Here is a 15,744-nt window from a genome sequence, read left to right as displayed (position 1 = left end):
TAATGAAGTGTGAAAATTACGGGATTAGGGGTCCAGCTCTTTCGCTTTTACATTCTTTTTTGTCTTGTAGAAAACAATATGTTCAAATTGGAAATATGGGTTCTGATGAAAATTGTATTGAGTGTGGAGTTCCACAGGATTCGGTACTTGGACCCTTATTATTTTTAATTTTTGTGAATGATCTTCCACAGTCTGTAAGTAAACTGGAAACAAGAATGAGTGAGATCGTCAAAAAGGATAGCGCGGCTACAGTGCCTATGTTTGCTGATGATACTTCTTTAGTGATGATCGAAAAGTCAGAGAGATTGCTCCTAGAGAGTGTAAGAAAATCGCTAAATGAAGCTTCAAGATGGCTGAGAGTGAATCAGCTAAAGGTGAACCCTACTAAGAGTGATTTTCTCATATTTTCGCGGACATCGAATTATTATCCATGGATAGAACATATAGCATATGAAGATGGTATCATTGCTCGTCAAAAGACAGTAAAGTATCTTGGCATTATTATAGATGAGACTCTCAGTTTCAGATACCATATTGAAACTTTATCCCGGATTCTATTACGTAATTTGGGGATGATTCGTAAACTTAAATGTATGTTTCCAACTAGTATACTTAGGCTTCTGTATTTTTCGTTAATCCATCCCTATATTTTGTATTGTTCTTTTGTATAAATGGGTACATTTTTCTTCAATTGTTAATCCTGTGCGAATTATCCAAAACAAGTCTATTAGAGTATTATCAGGAAAATCAGAAAGAGAATCAGTTCGAGAAGTCTATAGGGATCTTAGGATATTGCCGGCGGCGGGTCTTCACAATTTTTATATATTAGTGTTAATGTGTAGGTACAATATGATGCAGGTGCTGGAGTGCTTTAACGGTTGGTTCTACAGCCGATGGAATATAAATAACCAAAATACTAGGGGTAAAAATGATTATTATACTCCACCTATAGTGTCTGCCAGGTCCACGTTCTCTTTTATTATAAGGGGTATAAATTTATGGAATAATTTGGATAATGATATGAAGAAGATAGAAAATTTTAGTGATTTTAAAAGGAAAATTGAAAGAAAAATTATTAAGTAAGTATGAATTCTAGTTTTGTTTGTCTTGGTGGGGACTTGATTTGATTTAAAATAAGTAGTAATTGCTTGTTGGTTTGTGAGTGCGACCCCACAGCATGAATATGGTATGTAGTTGCTGTCCCTGTAGTATTATCATTATTCTTTATTTATTTTTCTCTTTTTTTCCTTTCTTTCTTATTATAGTGAATTTCAATGACGTTATATGTATGTATTTTTTTTACCTGCTTCACCCTAAGTCAACCGTTTGGTTTTGGGTGAATCACATTGATTTTTGTATTTAAATTTTTGTTAAAGTTAATTAAATATGTATCACTCACTCACTCACTACGTCCAACAGCATTTTTTCTTGTGTATTTTTAGACAGTCAGATATAGTCTGCTCTGAATAGCCAGAAAAGATTTAAACTAGGATAGTGATCAACTTTCAGGTAATACATGGAAAGATGCTGCCTCGTATAAGTTTTCCAGCTAATGCCCCAAGTAATTCCAGGCTATGGCCAACTTACTGGCAACCTGCATTGTACAGACCTAGTTTTTGTGTAGGTCTGACAAAAAAAATTCTTGTGCATTTTGAGGTACAATCCAAGTAACCAGAAATGATTTTAAACTAGGATAGTGATCCACATTAACTTTCAGGTAATATATGAAAAGATACTGCCTCAAATTAAAGATAAGTTAACTGGATGTTTTTACTGTTTTCCAGGTAACATCCCCCGCGGGCAAGTTACTGACAACCTTCAAACAGACCTAGTTTTTTCTGTCTGACAGTATTTTTTTCTCATATGTATTTTCAGACAATCAGTTTCTTTCTGGGGGATGGGGGAAGGAGTTTTTTATTCATTTTATTTTGTCTAACAGTGAAACAAATGGCAACTGAATTGCTTTTAATGACCAGTCATACATGGATTTGGAGTTGAGTCAGCAAAGAGCAATGACTTTAGTAAGGGCCAAAGCATTTCAAAATGCAAACAGGTCTCTGTTTTTGTCTTTTTCTTGCCGGATGGGAAGAAATTTGCTTAGGCAATTATAACAACTAAAATTAGACTAAGCCTCACAGTAGCATATACTTTTAGTTTTTATGGAGAGAAGGAAGTCACATAGGCCAATCTATTTATTATAAACAAAACCTATAACCATAAGCGCTTCAGCGTAGCCTTCACACCCAATTTAATTAATATCATAATTGGCAGCAATTAGAAAACCAGAAAAGTCTTGCAAAAAAAAAAAAAAAAAAAAAAAACTTGCAGCCAATACAAGAATAAAATTATGAGATAATGTCTTATTTCCTAAAATTCAAATAGGACCCTTTTTAAATATGCCTATTGTTATTTCTTTGCATCATTTTCTTGGCTATCTTGATTTAGCAGCTCTGTAAAAATATCTTGACATACATTAAGATGTTAAATAACATTTGATATTTTAAAACGATAGTATGCTTAATTTATATTTAACAGATTAACAATTCTATCTCATCAAAGTTCCAAAATATATACCTCCATATGCGTTTGGAAATCCAGAAGTATTTCCATATCCAGTTGATGTGAAACTAGAAGGATCATATCCAGATCTGGGTTGTGCAGCTGCAGCAGCATAAGCAGTAGCAGCTACATAATTAGTTGCTGCTGTTGGATATGCTGTACTTTGAGCACTAAAATTAACAAGAAATTAGCATTTTCTCTATAGAGCAAATTGTGGATAGGCAATGTGGCTAGAAATGTAAATCTTATAAGAAGAAAAACTGTTTTCTCTTGGTAATTTTTATGTAAAAATAAACAAATGCATCCTCCATAGGCTTAGAGGATCAATACTCAGGACTTCAACTAGATCTTGAGTCTCGCAAGGGTCCAAATCCACACCTCAAGAAACCTTTGTGACCCTCCGAATTGACTTTTGGGTGCTTTAATACAGTGCTACTGAAGATCAAATCAACCATATTAAAAATGGCAACTGTAAAGGAAAATTAATTTCCTGGACTACAACCCCTTTCCAGTTTAAAAAAAAATTATCAAAATTTAAATCATAAAAAGAAAATAATATCTACTCCTCAAAGATGATAAATTTGAAGCTTAGTTAATATTTGTTTTTTATTATTATATATCAGGCAAATTTTTTGTACCAGTCATAGGTGAAACCCAGCTGCCACCATTGGGTAGATATACCTTTATAGAGGCAAACAAGTTGCATTTCTAGCCCCCTACCCTCAATACGGAAGAATAGTTCATAAAATTATGTTTTCTGTTCTTAAGAGATTGGGAACTTCATAGTACCAGTCCCAGCCAATCCCAAGTTATTTCCCATTGGACGGACGTGACTCTGTAGATGCAACTAAGTTACGTTTCTATATTTAGATTTGTCTAAATTCCTTGGAGATTGTACTGACCAGCCTTGGAGATATTTTCCTGCATTTGTAATATGCCTGCAACACTTCTACAAATCTTGAGAGCTGAAGACTGCCAATTCAAGACCCCTGCCCCTCTTTTGTTTACTTTGAGTGTATATTAACATCTTTGCCTTTGACAATTTTGCACTGTTTTGGCCAAATAAAGCAATGTAGTCTGCTGAAATATACACATCATCTGATTAGTCTGTTTCGACGAAAAGAAAGGGACTGGCCAATCCAAGGACAGGGCTACAAAGAGGACCTCCTGCTTGATTTATTTATCCCATTTTTAGGCTTCCTTATTCAATAATTAGATCAATGCAGTGGAAAAATATGTTATTCTGATCATTAAAAAAACACATTAAGAGGTCCTTCAGCCTTTGGCTGCATCAAAGCACCAATGAATACAATCTCTAGCGTATAGACGCAAACGAGGCGATGTGATAATAGCACACAAGCTTCAAAATGCTAAGGATACCATTCCTGACCTTTTCCAAATGGACGATTCAAAGAGAACTTGTGGTCACCCTCATAAGCTTTTCCAGAAACGAGCAAATACCAGAATAAGGAACAAATTCTTTCCAAATTGAGTTGTCAGCTTGTGGAACTCCCTCAGCGAAAAACAGTGACATCTACCAGCATGGTTGCTTTCAAGTCATCAGTGGATAGGGAGTGCTTCAATAAACCATGAACCACACCTTGGGACCCCAAAATGGACTAACTATCATCACCGAAGCTAGCGGACTCAATATTCATCCTATTGCTAGCAAGTGCAATATAAAGTAATAAAAGATTTTTTTTGTTCTTGGGGGGGGGGAAATTAAAAGAGGGTAACAATATAAATTTACAAAACTAGTCCTTTGGTGGCAAAGTGGGTTTGACCTTGGCTTGGTATAACAAGGCCCAGAGATTGAACTTGGCTTTAGCAGCACACTGCAGGGCCAACACACGAACCTTAGTAGTTAAGAACCATTGCTAATCCAATACAAATATATAAAAGTACTACTACTACTAAAAACTCATTACAGCATCAAGCTGCCTGAAGCCAACACAGCTATGCACGCTCCATCATAATGTGTTCAAAGCCTTCCCCTTTATACCCTCCTAGGAAGTTCTTATTTTCCATCATCCTCCTACCCCATTTGGAGATGACTTTCTTTTCATTTGGCCCTAGACGGCTGATTTACAAGGATAATCTTTGACAATCTGTCATCCACAGACCATGTCTTAGTCATTTCATCCTTTTTCTTTTATAGTTCTAAAAAGCTGGATTCAACTAAATTTTTCATATAGCTTACTGTTTGAGATATAATCACTTAGTTGGGTAACAAAAACAATCCATAGGCAAGTTCTGTGGAAAACATATAGCCAATCCTCCTCTATTTTTATAGTGTCCACGCCTTGGAACCATACTTGGTCACTGTCACTACTGTAGGTTCCAATATTCTGATCTTGGTTTGCAGACTTATCTTCCTATTATTCCAATCTTTACTCAAAATGTGAAAAAAAAAAACACCCTGGGCCTTGGCTATTTTACTTTTAACATGTTCACTGCACACACCATCTTTACTAATAAAACTACCTATATAACTGAAGCTGCCTACTTGCTTCATCTTCAGGTTATGCAACATCAATTCTTCATTTTCAATTATTTCTACTTTTAACAATTTAGTCTTCTTAACAATAAACTTTTAAACCTATTCTGGCATCCAAAACTTGAAAAACCTCTAAAAATTCATTCACTTTGCTAACATTTACATCTAGGATGCTAAAGTCATCAGTATAATCTAAGTTTATGAGAGTTTTACTTCCCCATTTGACTCCATTTTCTCCCATTGCCTTTGCAATGCTGCTTAGGACAACGTCCCTCAAAATGATCCATATTAATGGGGATAGAAAGCAACGCAGCCTAACTGCTGATTTACTACAAAACCAAGTGCTAACCTCATTTCATACCTTAACTACAGCAAAGTTATTCTTATACACAAACTAATCACTTCATTGTATTTATATGGCATACCATATTAGGCATGCACCAACACTGTCACTCCCCCCCCCCATATCCTCTATATTGTACCCTTCTAGAAGATTCTTACTAATGCTGATAAATTGAAAATCTGCTCCACTTACTTCTGTTTTGCAAAATTCCTACTGAAATATCCAATTTGGACATGCAACTCAAAACTCATCAATAGTCTTTGCATGGCAGACCCTACTATAGCCATTGCTAAACTTTTTCTCATTGTAGTGCTCTTTCATTTTGCATGAAGACAGGTTTTCAAAAAAAAAATATAAAAAAATCAAGCACTTTGTGATAAAGAACTGTAAGTAAGGAGCAGCCTAGCTGAATAGCAACTGAAACTCTAAAAATCGGATACCAATTTTGATACACACACACACACACACACACACACACACACACACACACACACACACACACATATATATATATATATATATATATATATATATATATATATATATATATATATATATGTATAAAAAGAATTAAATGTATTTGCTGATTTCAAATATCTAAGTTTCATTAAGTTTAGTCTTACCCATCAAAAGTTACAAGTCTGAGAAAATTTGACTCTTTTCGAAAAAAGGGAGAAACACCCCCTGAAAGTCATAGAATCTTAATGAAAGTCCTAACATCAGACTCAGCGTATCAGAGAACCCTATTGTAGAGGTTTCAAGCTTCAATTTGCAAAAATGCAAAATATTGCATTTTCTGCCAGAAGAAAGATCATGGATGCATGTTTATTTGTTTTTTCTAGGGGTGATTGTATCAACCCTGTGGTCCTAGAATATCATGAGAGGCTCATTCTAACGGAAATTAAAAGTTCTAGAGCCCTTTTTAAGGGCCCAAAAAGATTGGAGGGCAACTAGGCCCCCTCCCCTTTCCCCCAAAATCGTCCGATCAAAATGTTGAGATAACCATTTTGTTTATCATATTTGAAAGGCCCAATAAATATGCCTTTGCATATAACATGCCTCCCCCCCCCCCATCCCCAGGGGAAAGGTCTAAGTTATAAAAATCACCCATTGTTTATGCAAAGTATTTGTTATTGGGAATAATACATACATTTCAGGGCGGGAAGAATTTTCTGCTGTTTTTTTTTATTTTTCACAGGAAAATTTTCCATGGACAGGGAAGTTTCTAGGGGGTAAACTTGTCAGAGGAAATTATACACTGGGGGACTTTTCCAAAATTCCTATACTAAATTCTCTTTTTTTTTTATTTCTTGCTTTCTCTTTTCCATCTCAATTTTATGCATGGAGTTTTTAAGGGTAATTGTCCTGGATGAATTTTCACAAGGATTGAATTGTCTACAGGATATATCCATGGGAAAGGTATTTCTCCATAGAGGTGGGGCCAGATGTCCTGGGTTATTTAAAAACGATTAGAAATGAAAAAAAAAACTGAAAGTAAAGAGACATTAAAACTTAAAACGAACAGAAATTATTATGTATATGAAGGGGGTTGCCTACCCCTCAACACCTCACTCTTTCTGCTAAAAGTTTGAATTGTGTCCCATTTCTTTAAGAGCAACTCCTGAAACACAAGGGTCGATTAATTGGAACAATAAGAAGCTTTTTTTCAAGACTACTAAAAACCTTCAGCGTAAAGAGCGAGGTATTGAGATCCTTACTTTCAGTTGAAAAAACTTGTTTTTTTTATTTAATAATAATGGGATCTTTGCTAAAGCTCTTCCATCAGCTGAATCAAATGCTTGATCATAATCTACATAACTGAGGACTGAAAAGGTTTGATGACTCAGGCACTTCTCAATTGTTAATCTAAGATTAAAAATTTGGTCAATGCATCCTCTACTCTTGCTACACCAAACTATTCTTCTCTTAAAATTTCATCTACAACATCTCTAAGTCTGAAAGTATCATCACAAAGAGTAACTAGATTCCTACAGAAACCAGGCTATGCCTCTATAATTACCACACTCACTTTAAACACCTTTATTATGGAGGGGCTTAATTAAAAGTTTTCTTAAAATCGTTAGGTACTTCCCCCCTTTTTTAAAATCATATTAACAATCTTCAGCAGCTTATCTCAAACCACGCAATCACCATAATAATAATAATAATAATAATAAAAAAAAAAAAAAAAAAAATCATTTACCACACTATGAACACCTGAGCCATTATTATTTTTAATCCTTTTAGTACTGTCACTAATTCTTCCTTACAAAATAAATCTTGATTCACATCAAAAAGTTTCATAAGCTTTTTCTTTCTTTTCGACATTTTTCCTATAACTCTATCATAACTCAGCAAATTCTCAAAATGTTCTGTTTAACTTTTTTCTTATCAATAATTATAGACCTGTTCATGGGACAAACCCTGATTGACTATTCCCTCTCAATTTGTTAACATGTCAGTACAATATTGAACTATTATGCCATGTGGCTGCATCTTCCAGATCTCTGGCAATTTCACCCATGGTCATCTTTCACTTCACATCTCCTTAATTCATATTTAAATACTTTTTCCATATTTTTCTCATCTTCACACAATGTGTCACTCATATGATTCTTGTAAAATCCTCTTCCTATCTTTAAAACATAAAGCATTTTCACTAATATTCCTAGCTATGTTTCTAACTTTCTTCCCTAAGACACCATCAGCAACTTCACATACTATTTTCCAAAAATTATTACATCCATCTACCACATTGTCAAGTTTCAGACTCTCCGATTTAGCATTTAACTGTTCCTAGAACGTTTCTCTCAAATTCTCATCCTGGAGTCTACCAACATCATAACTTCCTGGAAGGTAGTTACTGTTCCTAAATTAAAGCTTTAGATTAACCATAGACACTAGGAGATGGTAATCTTTACTTTAATTTACTCTCAACATCAATGACAGCACTCCTATATACCCTAGTACTTTGTATCAATCCTGTCAGTTAATTTATTCAATCAAACAGTTCGTGGTAACGAACTGTAAGTAAGGAGCGACCCGGCTCAATGGTAACCGAAACTCTAGAAAACGGGTTTTTGATACCAATAGATATATCAAAAGAATCAGATTTCAATGCTGATTTCAAATATATAACTTTCATCAAGTTTAGTGCTACCCCTCAAAAGTTAAACGCCTGAGAAAATTTGGCTGATTTTCAAAAAAAGGGGAAAATACCCCCTAAAAGTCATAGAACCTAAATGAAAGTCACACCATCATATTCAGCGTATCAGAGAACCCTACTGTAGAGGTTTCAAGCTCCTATCTACAAAAATTTGGAATTTTACATTTTTTGCCAAAAGAAAGATCACGAATGCGTGTTTATTTGTTTGTTTGTTTTTTTTTCCAGGGGTAATCGTATCGACCCAGTGGTCCTAGCATATTCTGGGAGGGCTCATTGGAACGGAAATTAAAAGTTCTAGTTCCCTTTTTAAGTAACCAAAAAAAATGGAGGGCAATTAGGCCCCCTCCCACGATCATTTTTTTCCCAAAGTAGTCCAATCAAAATTTTGAGACAGCCATTTTATTCAGCATGGTCGAAAATAAGATAAATATGTCTTTTAGGATGACTTAATCCCCCGAAGTTCCCAGAGGGAGGGCTAAAAGTTATGAACTTTACCCAATGTTAGTTAACATATAGTAGTTATTGGTTATTGGGAAGTATACAGAAGTTTTCAGGAGTTTTTTTTTTCTGGTAGTGGGAGGGAAGGGTGGGTCGGGGGTTATGTTGGAGGATCTGTTCATGAAGGAAGTTTTCATGGGGGAGGGAAAATTGCCATGAAGGGAGCGCCAGACTTGCCAGCATTATTTATTGGTTATTTGGAAGTATACAACCATTTTCAGGAAGGATTTTTTCTGGAGGGGGGGGGGCTAGAGGAGGGGGTTACTCTGAAGAATATTTCGGTGGAGGATTTTTCTTTGGGGTAAGGGACATTTCTATGAAGGGGGCGCCGGATTTTCAAGCATTATTTAAAAAACGATCAGAAATTAAATAAAAAAAATCAATTTTTTTCAACTGAAATGTAAGAAGGAATATTAGAACTTAAAACGAACAGAAATTATAACGTAAGTGAGGGGGTTGTCCCCCAAGGCAATACCTCGCTCTTTACGCTACAGTTTTTTTTAGTGCTTTAAAAAGAGATATCTGTTCTAATTAAACGGCCGTTGTGATTCAGGGGTTTGTGAATCAAAACTTTTTTTTTTTAACTTTTAACGTAAAGAGCGTGGTATTGACTAAGGGGAGAACCCCCTCATATACGTAATAACACATACGTAACAAAAAAAATAAAAAATAAAAAACAAGCGATACGGCTCAATAGTAATCGAAACTTTTAAAAACGGAATTTTGATGTCAATAAATGTATTAAAAGAATGTGTTTATAATGCTGATTCTAAATATATAAATTTTATTAAGTTTAGTATTACTCATCAAAGGCTACGAACCTGAGAAAATTTACTCGACTTTTTAAAGAGGGGGAAATATCCCCTACAAGTTAAAGAATTTTAATGAAAATCACACCGTCAGATTCAGCGTATCAGAAAACCCTATTACATAGGTTTCAAGCTCATATATGCAAAAATCTACAACTTTGTATTTTTTGTCAGAAGAAAAATATACGAATATAGAAGTTAGTTACGTAAGTTAATTTGTAAAGACATCCATTTAGCAAAAGAAGAGTAAAATTTTTATGCAAATAAAAGCTGCATTAACTAAAAAACGATCAGAAATTAAATAAAAAAAAACAAGTTTTTTAAACTGAAAGTAAGGAGCGACATTAAAACTTAAAACGAACAGAAATTATTCCGTATATGAAAGGGGCTGTCCCCTCCTCAACGCCTCGCTCTTTACGCTAAAGTTTGACTCTGTCTCACAACTTTATTTTTTAAAACAATAAAAAACTTTAGCGTAAAGAGCGAGGCGTTGAGGAGGGGACAGCCCCTTTCATATACGGAATAATTTCTGTTCGTTTTAAGTTTTAATGTCGCTCCTTACTTTCAGTTTAAAAAACTTGTTTTTTTTTATTTATAACATAATAAATGAAGTTAGCTGTCGTTCTAACATGAGAACGCCATGTTGACTAATAGTCCATTTTATGACCAAATACTGTATTGGTTACAACTAGATTGTTATATCTCTAAAACTGCAAACTGTTAAATAATAGACCAGGTAAAAACAAGAGAAGGTGTTTACAAACAAATTCATGGGGATGTGTGAAAATTAAACCCTGGGTAATAGCCCCCAAATATGAAATAAACACGTTTTCCATATTAGCTTACATATATTATAACCCAATTTATAGGTACCCTAACTGGAAATCTAAGCTGCTTTACCTTAGTGATATATTCTATATATATTTGGACTTTGAAGTTAATATGCATCTTTTTTAATTCCTTTGAGAAATTCCATTACATATTTGCATATTATTTCAAATATTGTCTTTTTTTGCAAGCCATACCAGCCTTAGAATAAGTGAACCAAGCTGTTTTTTCTTTTTTATTAGGAGATAGCTTGTGTAGAAGAAAGCAATAATGAACAAGAAAAGCTGCATTGGTCCCAGCTGGATATTAATCCTTAAACTGCTGGAAAAAGGTAATTTGAGTACTTGCACATCCTAAAGGTTCCAGACAGGTGATCAAAGTACAAAATGTAAATGTGATGATCACCATGACAGGTTGAAGAAACACAGAAACATAGTCAGAAATTTGAGTTGGAAGGTTATGAGGGACAATGAAGAGGTGATTATAGCTGATTAGAAAATAAACCCAAAGACGTTTTCATGCCATGTTTCAACAATTAATCCACCCAGACAAGATATTCTAGACCTAATGAGAGAAAATGGTAAAACACCTCCAGATACAAGAGAGAAAGCAAACCTCTTGAACTCCAGCTTCAATATAAATTTCTCCACTCTGCCCACAACCAGGTATGGAAACCTAGTTCCAAAGCTGCCAGTAGAATTCAACATAATTCCAAAGCTCCCAACACTTTAGCAGTTCAACTTGTTTTGACAACTTTTCTTTGAGCAAGAAATATTTCTCATATGCAAAAAAAGTAATTTAAGACGAAAGCCGACAACAAATTTCACTAGGCCATGAAAACAGCCAAGTAGCATTGCTACTATGCTATCCCACTTTTTGCATGGCAGCCCAAAACCCCCCCCCACCCACCCCTGCCAGAGCAATTAATCCCAGAACAAATGGTCAAGTCATTTATCTAATATGAGATCAAAGATAGGTTTTAAAAGCTTGATGCTAATAGAGCTGTTGGACCAGACAGAATATACCAAGACTATTAAAAGAAATAGCAGAAGACATTGCCTAACCAATTGCAGTGATGTTTGAGATGTCCCTCCTTTCCAAATGACTAGAAGCAAGGTAACATTAAGGCAATACACAAGAAAGAGAAAAGGGACCTTGCTAGCAATTATCAGCTAATAGGTATCACATTGGTTGTATGTAAAGTACTTGAGGGCATCATAAACAAAGCACTGGTATCCCACCTTAAAAAAGATCAGCTGCTTAGTAAAGCCAACATGGTTTTCAAAAAGAATGTTCAATCAATACCAACCTAATTGAGTCATATGGTTTTGTTACTAGACTCTTAGGCATTAGTCTACCAGTGGATGTAATATTGCTCAACCAAGCCAGACTTCAACAAAGTCCAACACCAACTACTAATTTTGAAATTAAAGGCATATGAAGTGCACTAAGATATTGCAGATTGGATGGAAGCCTTTATAACTGGCAGGACTAGCTAAGTTCTACATCTTGTAGAACTCGTACCAATTCAAAATATCCATGTTGTTTAGGAGACACCCAACCTGAGGCAGTTGGCGAGGATAAGGACCTTGAGGTTGTTGTTGACTATGAGTTGAAGTTTTATTGTCACATACAAGCTCAAGTTGCAGTATTTTCAAAGATATTTGATTATTGAAGCAAGTTCAATTTTAAACAATGATTTCTATTAAGCTTCAAACTTTTAGTTTTATTTTTAAAGGTTTTTGAATTGTTGTAATCCCTTGTTAAAACATATTGCAATTTGCAATAAAACATTTGCAATACAAATATTGCAATTTGTATACCTGTCTTTTGCTCTTTCTGCAATTCAAAGTCTTTTCATACTGCAGTCTGTTCAAAGATATTTGATTATTACAGCAAGTCCGATTTCTTACAACGATTTTTACTAAGCTTCAAACTTTTGGTTTTCATTTTTAAGGTTTTGGAATTGTTGTAATCCCTTGTTAAAATATATACAAACATTTTTGCAATTACCAGTTTTTTGTTCTTTAGACGATTTAATGTCTTTCCATAATGAATCTATTCAAAAATATTTGATTATTACAGCAAGTTTCATTTCTAACAATGATTTTTACTAAGCTTCAAACTTTTTGTTTTCTATTTTAAGGTTTTGAAATTGTTGTAATCCCTTGCCAAAATATATACAAATATTTTTGCAATAACCAGTTCTTTGCTCTTTAATGTACTTCTCCATGCCTGAAAGTCTTCAATTTTTCCTCAAAAGTGTGGTAACGTCACTGCAATACTGATGTATGTAAAAATGATGCCACTCACATAAATATTATTTTTCCCAAAATTAAAGCTACAAATGAATTTTCTCAAACTTCTGACCTATCTAAATCGTTTTTTTAGGCCAGAACATACCAGTATGACCATTTTCCTGAAAACAATTATTTCTACTAAGCATCAAACTTTGGGTTTTCTTTTTTAAGGTTTTGGAGTTGTTGTAATCCCTTGTCAAAATATATACAAATATTTGTGCAATTACCAGTTTTTTGTTTTTAACGCAATTTAATGTCTTTTCATACTTTGTCTTCTCAAAGATGTTAATTAAAAAACTTTTTTCCACAAAATGAGTTTTTCAAAAAAAAAAGCAAAGAACTCCATTAAACCAAAAATGAGCAAGAATAAAATCAAATAATCTAACCAAGCGTGAAACTACCACAAATCAGCATCAATAAATAAATGAAACACAAAACGAACAGCAATTACAATAAATAACCGAGTCGAACTCAAAACGAGCAGAAATTAACATGAGTAGGACTCAAAACCACTACGCCTACGTCCCAAGACCACAGCATAATTTGCACTTTACTGACAAAATATAAATATTTTTAATATTTATAACTTTAGTAAATCAAATAATATTAACATTTTGATTACTAAATATCATTATATGTATATTAAACTGACAATGAACATTCATTTGTATTTTTTTAAACAAATTGCAAATTATGTTCTGGCCTTGGGAAGGCCTAGGGGTTTAAAAAAAAAAAAAAAACTATTTAGATCGTTAGAAAGCGTTGTTGTATAAACTTAAAAAAAGGCTCAATATATTGGAAATTCAAAGTGCTAATGCCCTTTTCAAAAGTCGAAAGTGATTGGAGCGCGAAAAAAAACCCCTCTCACCCCTACCTTTCCCCCTAACACATCCAATCAAAATTTTGAGATATCCATTTTGTTCAACGTCGTTGGAAGGTCCGACCATTAGGTTTTTGACGATGAAAACCTCACCCTCCCCCCACAGCCCTCAGGGTAAGGGTTATAAGTTATACCCTGGGGGCATATAAGATTTTCATAGAAAGGGTTGTCATAAAAACTTCAAAAGGGGCTCATTCGATTGGGAATTGAAATGGCTAGTGCCCTTTTTAATAGCCGAAAGTGATTGGAAGGCAACTAACACCCCTAACGCCCACTATTAATCCAAACACATCCAATCAACATTCTGATATAGCCATTTTGTTCAACGTAGTTGAAAGTTCTGTAAATTAGGTCTTTGAACATCATAACCCCCTCAGGGCAAGGGTTATAAGTTATACCCTGGGGGCATATGAGGCTTTTTATTGGAAGCTTTGTCGTAGAAACTTGAAAAAGGGCCCATTCGGTTGGAGATTCAAAGGGCCAGTGCCCTTTTTAATAGTCAAAAGTGAATGGAGAGCAATTAATCCCCCTCTCACGCCCACCATTTCCCCGAACACATTCAATTAAAATTTTGAGATAGCCATTTTGTTCAAAGTAGTTGAAAGTTCTGGAAATTATGACTTTGAGAATGACAAACTCCCAAACCCATCAGGGCAGGGGTTGTAAGTTATGCCCTGGGGGCATGTAAGGTTTTTATAGAAATCACTTTTGTAGAGACTTCAAAAAGGGTTCATTCAATTGGAAACTGAAAGGGCGAGTGCCCTTTTTAAAAGTTGAAAGTAATTGGAGAGTAACTAGCCCCCCCTCAAGCACATCATTTCCCCAAAAACGTTTAATTAGAATTTTGTGATAGCCATTTTGCTCAACGTAGATGAACGTTCAGGGAATTAGGCCTTCGAGGATGACACTTCCCCCAGAGCCCTCGGGGCTAAGATTCTAAGCTATAAGGCCTTTAATAGAAAATTTTGTCATAGAAACTTTAAAAAAATCCTCATTGAATTGGAAATTGAAAGGGCTAGTGCCCTTCTTCATAGCCAGGAAGGGGAGGGGTAAAGCATACCATACATTAAATATGTAACCTAACCCAACCTAGGTATCTTTTTCCCACCCTAACAAAAAAAAACAAAAAACAACAGTTTAAATATCGTAACACAATGTAAACCACGCTTTGCATTCCATTTCTCTATAAAGGTCCCTTGTAAATAACCCGCTTGGCGGGTTTTGTCTCTCGTAAAACATATAGCAGTGGCCTCACAATGCACCTGTACTTGCACTTTTAAAGTTCAGCTTCTACTAAAAAGATTAAATAAATAATAATAATAATAATAAAATAAATATAAAAAAAATAAATAAATAAAAATTTTCATATAAAAGAAGACCAATGAAGGCCTGCTTTGGATACAAACATGACACGAATTTAATGCAAAAATGCGTGACGATATGGAAGTCCGGCACAGCATCATTGGTCCCGTATCTCCCGACCATTTCAACGAATCTAGCCATCACCTACAGAAACTTGTGCCAATCTCATGGCGTTTTCATTGCAAACACATACTTCCAGCAAAAAACTATTTAATAGCACATGTGGTATAGTAACAATGGTCGCAACCAGATGATTAAATTAAAAAAGTTTTTTCAACTGAAAGTAAGGAGCAACATTAAAACTTAAAACGAACAGAAATTATTACGTATATGAGGGGTTCGCCCCCTAGTCAATACCTCTCTCTTTACGCTAAAGTTCGAAGTTTGTTCGAATCATAAACCCCTGAATCGCAAAGGCTGTTTAATTAGAATAGATAGCTCTTTTGAAAGTACTAAAAAAAACTTTAGCATTAAGAGCGAGATATTGACTAGGGGGCGAACC

The 15,744-nt window shown here is 34.7% G+C and overlaps 1 protein-coding gene across 2 annotated transcripts in view; it reads right to left on the bottom strand.

Annotated features, from left to right (window-relative positions):
• Zn72D (Zinc-finger protein 72D) overlaps positions 1-15,744 on the bottom strand; it is a 107,813-nt gene that overhangs the window by 76,907 nt on the left and 15,162 nt on the right. For both annotated transcript variants that reach the window (XM_089100543.1, XM_089100593.1), the window contains exon 2: positions 2,575-2,729. In XM_089100543.1, the coding sequence (XP_088956669.1) occupies positions 2,575-2,729 (155 nt within the window). The remainder of the gene's footprint in view (positions 1-2,574; positions 2,730-15,744) is intronic.

This window comes from Artemia sp. Qi Xiang Cuo, chromosome 1 (genome assembly GCF_049724085.1).
Source record: "Artemia sp. Qi Xiang Cuo chromosome 1, ASM4972408v1, whole genome shotgun sequence".
NCBI lineage: Eukaryota > Metazoa > Arthropoda > Branchiopoda > Anostraca > Artemiidae > Artemia > Artemia sp. Qi Xiang Cuo.
The sequence above is the reverse complement of the archived record's forward strand: the minus strand, read 5'-3'. Positions and strand labels throughout refer to the sequence as shown.